The following is a 14,407-nucleotide window of genomic DNA, read 5'->3' on the forward strand; positions in this document are numbered from 1 at the left end:
ACAGAGAAACAGAAAAAACAGTGCAGTGGGAGGAGTGCAATTAAAAACCAAAGTACATTGTCTAAAGTGACCCGTGATAAAATGATAAAGTGACAGAGTTAAGCTTAAGGTGACTGAGTTATGAGGTGTTCATGAGTCTAACGGCAGAGGGCAAGAAACTGTTCTTATGGCGGGAGGTTCTGGTCCGGATGGGCCGTAGCCTCCTGCCCGAGGGGAGTGGTTTGAATAGACCGTGTGCAGGGTGAGAAGGGTCAGCTGTGATCCGACCTGCTCTGCCCAGAGTCCTGGAGACGTGCAGGTCGTGGAGAGATGGAAGGCTACAGCCGATCACCTTCTCAGCAGAGGCCACAATGCGCTGCAGTCTGTGTCTGTCCCTGGCTGTGGCCCCGGCGTACCACACCGTGATGGAGGAGCAGAGGATGGACTCGATGATGGCCGTGTAGAACTGCACCATCAGCTGGACAGGCAGCTTGGCCTTCTTCAGCTGCCGCAGGAAGTACATCCTCTGCTGGGCCTTCTTGATGAGGGAGCTGATGGTTGACTCCCACTTGAGGTCCTGGGTGATGGTGGTGCCGAGGAAGCGGTGACAGACCACAGTGGTGATGGGGCTGTTGGTGAGGGCGAGGGAGGGCGGGGGGGGGTTTGATTACTCTTCCTATAGTTTGCCCCATCTTTCACAACATCAGAATTTAATGAATGCATCTTTGGAAAGGGGGAAAAATTATTATTAATTTGTATGTGATGTGCTGCTCTGTATCCTGAAATGACTTCACATTCTCTTACGGTGTGAGTATTGGCCAAAGTTTCTATAACTGTTAAAGCAATTATGCAGCCACAATGATTCATAGAAGGTATGCACATAATCTGAGGAAATAAAGCTACAGCAACATGAAATTTCTAAGAAGCTCCATTACACTGATTCAGGGTCAATTGGAAATTACGATTTGTAACTTTTCAAGTATAAGCTTTTAGCCATGAGTCATTGTGATCGGCTCTCACTGTGTGTATACGTGTCATGCAGCTCTTGATCCAAATTGAGATTAAAAACCTTTAAACATGCTACGTTACTAACATCACAAATTGATACATCTGCACTGCATTTGCAGTCAAACTCTGTTTTCTTGTTTATATCTTTTCTTTGTGTTTCCAAGAGCTGCATTTTGTTTTAATTTAGTGGCCAAATTTCCCCCTAGAGATCATTAAAGTTCCATTGACTCTAATCCAGTGTATCAAACACAAGCAGCACACTTATTCTGGCTGACTGATTGTTGGCTGATGACATATTTGGGCAATTATGTGTTCATGTTCTGATTCTATCCCTTATTAAATGTTTATAGTTCTCAACGTGGCTGTTCACCACCTTCAGTGTGTCGGGGATCAAGGAGAAGGTGCGCTATCTCGATAGTCTACAGCAGCTGTTCACCTGCGTCAGGCCTGAGCAGATCGACATCCCTCCTTTCGTTGTTGAATATGACATGCGGGTAAACAGCAGTACACATACATGTAAACACGCTGAACTAAGCATCATATTTGATGAGGTGTCATTAATGTTGTTACTTCACTTTGCATTTTTTAGAAAACCTCTGTGCTGAGCAGTCTGATATAGCAGTTACTGTATGAAAATACACTGAGTAAATACATTGACATTCTCACGCCACACAAGTAGTTAACCAAATGTTAACTACACAACTCTAAACTCTTAAAACATGGACAAAAACAGGCCCCGAAAGTCCTTGTACTGTGTATGCTGTCCCCGTTGAACCTAAACATGTACAGTGTATCACCTTTGACTAATTGATTTCTTAATTTTGTCCATCAAGTCAATTCAGTTTTTCAACTTCCAGAAAATCTTTTACAGCCAGTGGTGGGCCAAATTCAGTTAATCAACCAACAGCTAATTAGTGGACCTTTTCATTAGCAGATGAGCTAAATTTGAAAAGCACTATTGGAGCAACTATACAATATTTAGTTCTGCCAACTTTAAGTCAGCTGATATTTTTTAATGAGGTTTAACAGTCAAAATGTTTGTAAATCATCAAATCGTACATGTTCCGTGGCCTCAACTTTACCTAAATTCTGGGTCTTTAGTGAAGCTTAGGGCTAGTGGCCGGCGATGACCTTAGGATTTCTTCTGTTTTTCTTGTTGCTTAATTAATGACAAATTATACTGTATTTGTTGTCTTTCTGATGCCTGATTCTGTTTTTTTTCTCTCTGTTTGAGGTACGGCTCCATCCAGAGATGGGTGTGGTTGTGTCTGTTTCTGTAACCCTCCTGCCCTGTGCACCGGCAACGTTTCCTGTATATTCGTTTTGTGAATTGTTTTGTAAATTTTGTCTGTAGCATGGCCCAAGCAGAGGGTCACCCCTTTGAGTCTGGTCTGCTTGAGGTTTCTTCCTCAAATCATCAGAGGGAGTTTTTCCTTACCACTGTCACCCGTGTGCTTACTCTGGGGGTTGGTAAGGTTCGACCTTACTTGTGTGAAGTGCCTTGAGACAACTTTGTTGATTGGCACTATATAAATGAAAATAAATTGAAATGAACTATACATTTTTTTGAATGTACATTTGGGTAACTGCAAACAGAAAGTAACTGCTGACAGTGGAGTGTGGACCAAAACACCCTGAAAAGAAAGTGGTCTGTTTGTTCCCACAAGCTTTCTGTAGCAGCTTTGTGTAGCACTCCATGTTTTCACCAATGGGTTTAAACTACACGTGAATTCTTATAACACATTTGGCATTTTTCTCATTATTATGACCATTTATACAGTAGTGTTCAGAATAATAGTACTGCTATGTGACTAAAAAGATTAATCCAGGTTTTGAGTATATTTCTTATTGTTACATGGGAAACAAGGTACCAGTAGATTCAGTAGATTCTCACAAATCCAACAAGACCAAGCATTCATGATATGCACACTTTTAAGGCTATGAAATTGGGCTATTAGTAAAAAAAAAAAGTAGAAAAGGCGTGTTCACAATAATAGTAGCATCTGCTGTTGACGCCACAAACTCAAAACTATTATGTTCAAACTGCTTTTTTAGCAATCCTGTGAATCACTAAACTAGTATTTAGTTGTATAACCACAGTTTTCCATGATTTCTTCACATGTGCGAGGCATTCATTTTGTTGGTTTGGAACCAAGATTTTGCTCGTTTACTAGTATGCTTGGGTTCATTGTCTTGTTGAAACACCCATTTCAAGGGCATGTCCTCTTCAGCCTAAGGCAACATGACCTCTTCAAGTATTTTGACATATCCAAACTGATCCATGATACCTGGTATGTGATATATAGGCCCAGCACCATAGTAGGAGAAACATGCCCATATCATGATGCTTGCACCACCATGCTTCACTGTCTTCACTGTGACCTGTGGCTTGAATTCAGAGTTTGGGGGTCGTCTCACAAACTGTCTGCAGCCCTTGGACCCAAAAAGAACAATTTTACTCTCATCAGTCCACAAAATATTCCTCCATTTCTCTTTAGGCCAGTTGATGTGTTCTTTGGCAAATTGTAACCTCTTCTGCACGTCTTTTATTTAACAGAGGGACTTTGCGGGGGATTCTTGCAAATAAATTAGCTTCACACAGGCGTCTTCTAACTGTCACAGCACTTACAGGTAACTCCAGACTGTCTTTGATCATCCTGGAGCTGATCAATGGGTGAGCCTTTGCCATTCTGGTTATTCTTCTATCCATTTTGATGGTTGTTCTGTTTTCTTCCACGCGTCTTGTTTTTTTTGTTTTTTTTGTCCATTTTAAAGCATTGGAGATCATTGTAGATGAACAGCCTATAATTTTTTGCACCTGCGTATAAGTTTTCCCCTCTCCAATCAACTTTTTAATCAAACTACGCTGTCCTTCTGAACAATGTCTTGAACGTCCCATTTTCCTCAGGCTTTCAAAGAGAAAAGCCTGTTCAGCAGGTGCTGCCTTCATCCTTAAATAGGGGACACCTACAAAATTGACGAACTCACTGACTGAATGCCACACTACTATTACCTTGTTTCCCATGTAACAATAAGAAATATACTCAAAACCAGGATTAATTTTTTTTAGTCACATAGCACTACTATTATTCTAAACACTACTGTAGCTGCTGCTGATGTTTCATGTCCATTTACACAGGAAATGGTGTAAACTTATCACAGTCAATATGAGTACCCCAACCTGGTGTGGCCGAAAGTTTTGGAAGTTGTATTTGTCAGACTTTTTACGGCATTTGAGTCAAGCCAAACTAAACGACCCCCGCCCCATTTCCCACTCTTCCCAGCTGCTTCCGTTTGTTTCAGTTCAACTCTGGTACTATGTGGTCTTGCTTCAGAGTTTGAATGACATCTTTCCCACACCTAAATGAACCAAACCAAAGAGCTAAACAAAACATATCTTACTGCAAATAAATAGATTTTAAAGTTGAACAAAATGGTTTGACTCCAGATGGAAACACTGGGGCAGATGTTAAATGAACACTGTCAAAAATAATATTAATTAAAAAAAACTATGCGCTTGTAAAGTACAAGAATATTAATATCAGAATATTCATGAGTATGTGATTTTAATTCAAGAAAAAAGAAGAAATAGCATTATTGGTTACGGCTGTGATGAATACTCCACACTGTCCTGTTCTGACATCACCATCTCTATGTTTTAAAGCATCATATTGCTGCTTATGTAAATGTAAACAGCGTGCAGTGAGCGGCACGGTGGCTTAGTGGTTAGCACTGATACCTCACAGCAAAAAGGTTGTGGGATCGCTTCCCTGTCTTTCTGTGTGGAGTTTGCATGTTCTCCACGTGTCCATGTGGGTTTCTTCCTACAATCAAAAATATGTTTATTTAGGGTCTGCTCCTTTCTCTGTCTACATCTGGAGTTGGTCCCCAGGTGCTGGACTCTGGCTGCCCACTGCTTCTAGTGGTTGGATTGTGTCTGACTGTAATTAGGCTGGGTTAAATGCAGAGGACACATTTTGTTAAATATATGTACAAACAACTATAAAGGCTATATTATTATTATTTATTAATAATAATTATTGGTAGTGTCTTGAGAGTTGAGGATAACAACTCGTTTCTGCAGTTATTTATGAGAATGCAGGTGGGTTTATAATCCAAAGGCTGAAGCGCAAATGTGGTGACGGGTGGGACATGGATCATCATGAGTAGGGACAGGGTCCAGAGCAGCTCTCTGGTGGTGTTCTCAAACCTCTTCAAAGCAGAGATATTGACTAATCTTTATAAATGTTGTTGACTTCTTGGTTAGGGCACACCAGCACATTCTGTCTGAGGCAGCAGCCTCCAGCTATTTGGAGTTGAGATCAGCCCATTTCAGGTACAATTTCAGATTGTCCTTGAAGTGTTTCTTCAGGTGGCCTTGATGTCTGAAGCCTGGCACCATCTAACCATAGAACAGCTGCCTTGGCATTCTTGAAGGAGCCATAGGGATAACATGGCCAGTCCATCAAAGCTGAGCTTCAAGAGTCTTGTTTCAGTACTTGTAATGCTGGCTCTTTCCAGGACTTGAAGTGGATTCTTCATGGAAAAGGCACAGTTCTTCTGCATGACCATGCCTGTCCACTGTCAAGTCGACAAACACAGGATGCATTGCAGAGGCTCAAATTTTATGAGCCGTACAGTCCAGATCTCACACCCTCTGACTTTTTCTTTTTTCCCAAGCTGAAAGAACACCTGAAGAGACACCATTACACTCATGATTCAGGGGTGTAAGCAGCTGTGTGTCGCTGGTGCCGAAAAAGACATCTGATTTCTTCACAGATGAGATGTAAAAACATGTTGGCCTAAGTGTGTGGAAGGAGAAGGTGACTGTCGAAAAGTTATGACCCTACCAGATAGAAAACATTCCAATCTTAAAGCAGATATGTGAGTAATGTGAGCATCTTTGAGATGTGTGGCAGCATGGTGGCTTAGTGGTTAGCACTGTTGACTACAGCATGAAGATCATGGGTTTGAGTCCCACCTGTGGCCTTTCTGTGTGGAGTTTGCATGTGCTCCCCGTGTTTGTGTGGGTTTCCTCCGGGTGCTCCAGTTTCCTCCCACAGCTAAAGACATGCAGGTTAGGTGGACTGGAAACTTTCTTGTAAAAGAGATCTTGATCTCAGTGGGTCTAACCTGGTTAAATAAAGGTTAAATAAATCTTTCTTGTCATTGAAATAATCATGTAGGAGGTAGACATTTTTGCCCGACGTTCATGTATTAACAAATTAAATGAAGTTAACCACACAAAACATGAAATGGCTCTGGTTGATACTGTCTGCAGTGAAACTGATGTCAAAGTAAATGTAAGGGTGTGTGCATGTGTACATAGTGCTTTCTATGTTGTCACAACTTTTCTGAATCATGGTTGTCTAGTATCTTTCTCCAGATGGACACATGTAAGCTTACCTACAGGTGTAAAAATGTCTTTGTGCTACAGATGGAAGCACACTTGTTCCAGGTGTTGGCTCGTGCACGTTGTCGTAAGGCAGCTGGTGTTCTGTACACTATAGTGATGATTGGATTATGGCTTGTCAAGTGATTGTCTGGAATATTGTAGGTGTGATATTTGAAGTGAATGACCTCAGTTAGGCTGAATTTAAATGCAAAAAAAAAGGTATACAGGGCTGTTTTAGACAGCCTTGATGTCTGCTATGTGAAATAGTTGCTTTGATGTTTTGTGTAGCATACTTACTGTACGTTTGATGTGTGTTTGACATCTGTGCGTCTTTCTTTTCATGGCCAGTTTTAGATTTGCAGTTGGGGGGTAAAACACAAACCTGCACTGTCTGGTTTGCAGAGTTTTAATGGAAAACCAAGTCCAACTGGTGTCCGTGTCCTCACACAATGTAAACACCGACGCTTTCTTACACCTGCATTTGACCTGATGAAAACCAGAGCAGAAAGGGAATGAAATCAAACATGAAGTCTAGATACTGCTGCAAAGCAGAGGGTGAGGAAATGGAGTAATAATCACTTAATGATTTGGCCGTTGTGTGTGTGTACATTTGATCAACAAAAATGGCCGTTTAATCAGAAGACTTACAGACCTTTGTACATTAAAATGGGAATGTTCAGGTCTTGTGTGTTTTCGCTTTGAAATGCTGCACTCGATTTATAAGCTGTGTGGAGGTGGTTTAATGAAGTCATGACAGATATATCACTCACTGCATTAAAAACAATACCGTTTACCCTTAGGTTTCGATTATTTCCATCGTCCTTCCCCCAACCTCTAACCCCCACCGTTTCCCAGCCCCATGGTACTCAATAAAAAAAAAAATCAAATTGAAAAAACAACCTTCACACTTTCATTGTATAATAAGAAACGACAGTCCATGAACATTGTAAAAAAATGGCACTTTATGAACACAGTGAGCAAGAGTCAAAGTGTATTTAAACTTTTTTTAATCACCTAAAGGTGATAAGGTGGCGTTGCTGTGTGACAAAGCATTTTTCACTTTGCATATGTTTTTTTTTTGGGGGGGGGGGGGGGGGGGGTTGTCTTTGTTTTCTTCTGTCTTCAAAACAGATTACCATATTTTCTTGATTAAATCAATCAATCAATCAATTTTATTTATATAGCGCCAAATCACAACAAACAGTTGCCCCAAGGCTCTTTATATTGTAAGGCAAGGCCATATAATAATTAAATGAATTAAAATTTTTACCTAAAGTCCGTCTGTGCTCAGCATAAGTTCAGTCCTGTTACTGCCAGGGACCTCAAATTCACAGGGAGCGTTCTTGGGACACAGACCTTGGACAAGTTCAAAGATGGCTAACCTTGACCTATTTTAAGAGGTCCAAAGGTCACATTCTGTTTCCTGTTTTTATGGTCATATTAATGAGGGTGTTTCAGCATTGCATTAAAAATTTTTTTTTTTTTTCAAACTGTGAGCAGGCTTGGCGCCTAAGCGAGGCAGGCCTTTATTCAAGGCTGGCAATTATTAACAAAATGCTGCTTGCTGCCTGCACTGTAATATGGTGTTAAGTTTCACACGTATCCCTTGGTGTGGCAAACCAAAGACAACCCATATTAGATCAGAGCCCTCTGCGCCGCTGCGTACTCCCTCCGAGCCCGTCGAAACTCATTTGTCGATGAATGTGTACATGGGTGCGCAACTCTCCACTGTGAGGAATTCAGTAACAGCACATTGTTTCAAACACACATCCATTTGCGGCGCCATATTTGTTTTCTGACTTCTGTGCACATGCATAACATTAAAGGCGAGTCTACGCATGGCTCAAATTGGAGCTGAAAACTGTCTGGTGTAGCAATAGCCAATAGTTAAAGGAATATTCTTGCACCACTCTCACTTTGATATCTCGCATTGGAGGCAGAACCTGTCAGTCGACCCTCGTACTTTTAACCCTCTGGGGTCCGAGGGCATTTTTTTGACAGTTCACTCGCCTGGCATAAATGTTTTATTATTGCTGTTAACAGCGCTCCCTGCATCCCACAATCAAGTTTTATGTCTCTTTTTTTCAGGACAACCTGTGCTTTCAGAATATATATGTTTTTGTTGTGTTTTATAAGTGTAATAAAGGTTTACAATCAAAAATAGGCAAGGAAAAAATAAAGCAAAAAATCATTTTCCACACACATTTATTCAAAACACACAGCAGACTATAATAAACAACTGTTTTGACACTTTATAAAGGTAATTTGAGTTCTTGTGTGAAAGACTGTACAACAAAAAGGTTCAAGCAATAAACACAAATGCACATTTTGAACAATATATTCAAAATGGTCTATGCGTTTTGTTGTCTATTGATATGGTAAACAGTGCTTTATGCAGAGAAAGCAACAGAGTTATCCAGTAACATTTACATGCAAACTAGTGGAGCAATCCTGATAGTTACACACTCTTTGTTTGAGCATGTGAGATTGTCATCAGAGGCTCTCCATCTGCTCCTGCTTTTACTGATCGCTGTGTGTAATGGCGCAGGGTGCACTGAGTATGTACTAATAGTATTTACTCATTGGAGTACCCAGGGGGCTATTCAAATGGGCCAACTATTAACATATCACTCCTGAAAACGATCTTTGGCTTTTCACGTGAGGTAAATCTGCCCTACGATTGGACTTTGGAAAACCATGTGACGGTGAACCAATTCCGATTGGACACTCATATTGCACACATCATCACACAGCTTCTATGAGGAGTACAAAGATGGACAGTGGCTGGCTCGAAAGTCCATGGAGTTAACTTTTCAGCAAAAAAAGTAAGTTTCTATCTCATATCATTCAAAAGTTATTTCTAATTTAGTAAAGCTTGGTCTTAGCCGTCATTTACGACGGCGTCGGCCCCAGAGGGTTAATGACCACTTACAGTCCCCCTCTAGTACTTGCATATCCCACAGTGGGGCCATGGCCCACACTTCCTGAATACAAGTTCATCTAGAGTGTACACCATGTTCGCGTGCAGTTATGGTGAGTTGTGGTTGTACTCGCTGTGGTAGTGTAAAGAGACAAATTTATAAAAATTGTCACTATCCCAAAATTATGGCGCTGACTGTAAATCCTGTGTGTAATTATTTAATTTCTGGACACTGCAGTTATGAGCTTGTCATTTTTTGGCCACACTATCAGTTACCTGTCTGATTGATTGATTGATTGATTGATTTGCTTAAAGCAGTGGTGTCCAAAGTATTCCAGAAAGGGCCGAAATGATGCAGGTTTTCTTTGCAGCCACTGACTCCAGCAAGTGATTTCACTGATGAACTCATCCCATCTGCTCAAAGTGATGTTAATCATTGGGGTCGCCTGCTGGAGTCAGTGGCAGGGGAAAAAAAAATAAAATCCTGCACCCTCGGCCCTTTCTGGAATACTTTAAGACACCACTGGCTTAAAGTCTTGTGTAATTTGAACTCTTGAAGTCCATCTTAAGAACTCTCATAACATTTTAACTACATAAAGTCATCACTACTTACACAATCCTCCATTTACAGACACACACACACACTCCCTTGCTGTTTGTTATGATTCACTTTATCAGGAACATTGATACGCAGCCTGAGACACTCCCAGATGCTCACATGAATTACTCGTGAAGCATAGTTTGCTTATTTCTTGTGAAATGCATTAAAAACACACCCACATATACAAAGCTACAGTCGGCCTTTATTTGTTTGTCCACCATAAAGAAAACATGAACCTCCATCTGTTATCAAGATGAATAAGAATAGTTTTTATTTTAGTGCTTTTTCTAGTGTCAGACCACTGGTTGGCAGTGGAGCTGCTGACTGTATGTGTTGACATTCACTTAAATATTCACAAAATGTCTTTCAACTGACACGGGTATGTTTAAAGCTATAACCAGCAGTAGACATTCAGGGATATTTTGTTTGTTTGTTTTTTGGCACCCTTCAAATTCTATTGGCCGCTCTTCAAGAGGTTGGAAATGTCCACTCCTTGTTGCTAAATGATGTAAATGTGGGACGTGTGTTTTTGCAATCATACAGAGTAGAATCTTATAATGTGCACAGTCAGACCTTAGTCAATAAGCCTTCCTGGGATTTTTAATAATTTCTTAATTGGCCTCGCAGGAAAGTAGAATGAGGTTACTGTAATGGCTGTGTCTTTTTTGTCAGCAGTGATATCTTCAAAAAGCAAAGAGCAAATTCATGTGATCTTGGTGGATCATCTCAATGAACCAACCCTGTCACAGCACAGGTTACATCGGTATCGTAGGCCGAAGGTCGAGGCCAAAACAGAGGTCATCTTCTCAAATACTTTTAATTTCCATATCTCAGGAATGAGATGAGATACTGAAATGCATTCACATTTCAAACATACCTCTGTCATGTGATGTCATCAAGCTACAAAAAAAATTAGTTAGTAGCAATGATGCAGTCATCTGGATGTCTTGTTTGAATTTGGTTGGGTGCTGATGGCACTGTGTCTCTTACATTAATTAAGCTGTATATGTCAAGTTACTTAAGGATGCCTGGTTTTAGGGGGAAAATGGTGTTCTTGTCCATTAAAAGTCTGTGGATACATCATAAATTTTCCTTAATTACTCAGTATGAGGTTTGGTGGACTGAACTGCCCTGAAACCCAAATTAATGGCCAGTGATCCGCTTCTTTTTTACCCCTATGTACTCTGCAACTACAGGGGCACCACATATGTCATAACATCATGTTTGGCTTGTACACTGTGGCCAAGATGAGGCTGAGAATATGCAAGTAAAAAACAAAGGTCATAAATGGGGAAAAAGAAAAAAAAAAAACAGGCGCTCATTGTTAGTGAGTCAATGACATAATACATGGTTTTCTTTTTTGTGCAGCACTTTGTGACATCTGGCCTTTAAAGGTGTTCTAAATTAACATTATTATTATATGGCTGCGACACTACACACGCTCTGATGGGCTGATTACCGCTCGGATATTTTCCCATATCCGGACCGGTGACCGACAGTCTGCAACATGCATTTTCGTTACAAACCAGAAAGCTAAAAATACAATTAGAACACCATCAGCTGCATATTCGGGTGATACTGTAAGTTTGCGTGTTTATATGTATAACAGCCATATAATAAACAAATTATTAGCCTTGTTTGCTTGGTCTGTACAGGGATATCAGACCTCTGTGTTTTTCGCTCAGTCCGCACTAACACCTCAGTCTGTGTCCCCATACAGACCTCTCACTCGGTTAATAGTCCTTTCTTATTACGTACACCAAGGACGTAATAGTCATCTCATATATTTGTCTGTCTGTTAGCAGGATTATGTCAAAACTACTCCATGGATTTTGGGCAGCACGGTGGCTTAGTGGTTAGCACTGTTGCCTCACAGCAAGAAGGTCATGGGATCAATTCTGACCTGTGGCCTTTCTGTGTGGAGTTTGCATGTTCTCCCCGTGTTTGCGTGGGTTTCCTTTGGGGCTCTGGTTTCCTCCCACATTTAAATACATGCAGATTAGGTGAATTGGAAACTTTATAATTGTCCAGTCTCCCTTGTAAAAGACATCTTGATCTCAATGGGACTAACCTGGTTAAATTAAATAAAATTTGATAAAAATTTCACCACAGATACACTACTACTTCACAAATTCTCATTGAGTTTTCCCAACAGATACATATTGGGGCATGGAAGACTCCATTAAACTTTGGAGGTGATCTGGATCCGGATTCTGGATCGAAATTTCACTTTATATACGCTTTGAACGATTACGTCAATAGTACTTTACGGATTCTCACCAAATTTGCACCACAGATAGATATTAGGGCATGGACGACAGAAATCTCAAGTTGCTGTTGTTGTTGTTTTTGTTTTTCCCTCTCAAAATTATGATGTTGCTCTTGGCCGACCCTCACTCATTCCACTATGTTTTGTTGAAACAGAGTCAAAAACACTTCAGTTACTGTGCTCATACTCAGCCACACACACACAGAAAACCAAAAACTCTACCCGTTTGCATAATTCCAAAACCACTGGTCTGAATTTAATGGACTTCGACATGTGAAGGATTCCTCTAATATATGGATTTTAAATGTCTCTGCTGATGGAATTTTCTCCTTCATTTCAGATGAATGGGTCTTACTGCTCCTCCCAGTCTTCTGGTCTGTGAGAAGAGACCAGTCAGACATCTGTGATGAGAAGACAAAGTGATGGGAGCTGTTCACATAAAAGCCAGGAAAAACCACCCAGCGTGCTTTGACTTACAATCTAATCAAAGAACCAGAGCCATACTGGAGGAACGCTGTTTATGTTCTCTTCAAGCAAAAGTGGACAAAAGTGTCCACTGTCCAGATGCAGTGTTCTCTGGTCCACGTGGACCAGTTGATTCTCATTCACCACAGACTTTGTGGACTAGTTGCCTTACGTTAAGAGTTCATGTTGAGTGGCTTCCCTCTAGATCTCTAAATATGAAACGGTCAAGTTTGATACCTCCCTCACGTCTTGCACTTTTCATATGCTGGAATAAGACCATGGACAACATCTGTTTGGACTTCCCGCCCTGTGTCATTCTTTACAACACAATGCTAAATACTGAAGCTCTTAAACTCCATTTAAACTCAACCCATCGGAGCTGCTGGAACTCTGGACATTGTGCATATATCAAGGATTATAAATACATAAAGTAAAAATTCATGTCTGTTTCCACTTGGAGTCTCAACTCTAGTGTTCTATTATATTTTGTAAATCTTTGGATTTTGGTGTGCAGGTGAATGTTCCTACCAACCTTCTTCGGTGGTAAACCAATGTGAACATTGCTGGGTTTTTGTCTTTTGGGCTGAAGCTTCTTGCTGCCTGCACATCTCAGAAGTCTTTTACCCAGCTTTACATCAGCAGTCTGTAGATGATGTATGAGGTCACACATTGGGAACGTCCAATAATGTATCAAAACAAATACTGATGTGGTATCCCTACTTTAAAAAGAGTTTACAGTTTGTGTGCTTCATTATGTGGGGCTCATTACGAGCATTTGATATTTATGGATGTGTGGTATGGAACACTTAAGCGCACATCACCTGGACATGGCCTGTGTTTTTTTTTTCTTCACCTGTTATCTTGCCAATGAAAACATACTGACTTCATCACACAAGAAAGCTTCTGTAAAATGCAGATGCTAAATATTAGCAGCTAATAGAGCTGAAGCTAACTCGGGACGGTCACTGCTTCACATTAACTTTTGTCACAGATGTAATAAAATATTTTTCACACATGCATAGCCCTACAAAGTATGGTGGTATACTTTTCATCTTTATAGCATCTTTATAGAACCCTGTAATGGTTCTGTTAGCCTTCATGCTTTGTTTCAGGCTAAAGACGTACTGCTGCCTGTAGACTTTTTTCAGTAGCTGTATTTGATTGTCATTACTCAAGACTTTCAGTTTTGCTCAGACTGATGGGCTTTAAGCTAGTTGGTGATGGGTGTACCTTACCAAGTCAGTTGCAAATGATTAAACTTGAGCAGTTGTCACACATGGCTGATTTTGAGGTAACAGCCCAACTTGCAGCTTTGTGCACCTCAGCTGAGTTCTTCCAAGCAGACACACCACTTGGCAAAAGTCAGGAAAGGTTTTTTTTCTCTCAGATCTCTCTGTTGGACTCCTAGCCTCCGCAGTTGTTTTGTGCTCAGCTTGGGATGTCTGAAACAGCCATGGTACAAGTAGTCTCAACTGCTGGCGAATTTGCTGTGCTCTCTGGGTGAAAGTGTACCTAACTCTTGATATCTTGAGGTAACTCTTTATGTACTTGATGTCAAAATTGTATGCAGAGTTATGCCTGTGGTGCGGTGCATGTAGTGTCATGGTGTACACCCCCTTCCCACCACCCAACTAACTCCAGGTTCTGCTGAACATTCCAGGGAAGCCTGTCCTCAACTCTTGACATCATGGAATAGCTTTTTCCATGCTTGGCACAAAACTTCAATTTTGTCTTAAGCCTGTGCCAGGCTGAGCTGAGTGCGAGTTAACC

General features: G+C 40.8%; 1 protein-coding gene across 1 annotated transcript in view; it reads left to right on the forward strand.

Annotated features, from left to right (window-relative positions):
* Positions 1-13,651, forward strand: part of gdap2 (ganglioside induced differentiation associated protein 2) — a 74,126-nt gene extending 60,475 nt beyond the window's left edge. The window contains 2 exon segments of the mRNA XM_034186154.1: positions 1,338-1,481; positions 12,513-13,651. Of these exon segments, the coding sequence (XP_034042045.1) occupies positions 1,338-1,481; positions 12,513-12,554 (186 nt within the window). The 3' untranslated portion in view covers positions 12,555-13,651.
* Positions 13,652-14,407: the final 756 nt, after the last annotated feature.

This window comes from Thalassophryne amazonica, chromosome 14 (genome assembly GCF_902500255.1).
Source record: "Thalassophryne amazonica chromosome 14, fThaAma1.1, whole genome shotgun sequence".
Taxonomy (NCBI): domain Eukaryota; kingdom Metazoa; phylum Chordata; class Actinopteri; order Batrachoidiformes; family Batrachoididae; genus Thalassophryne; species Thalassophryne amazonica.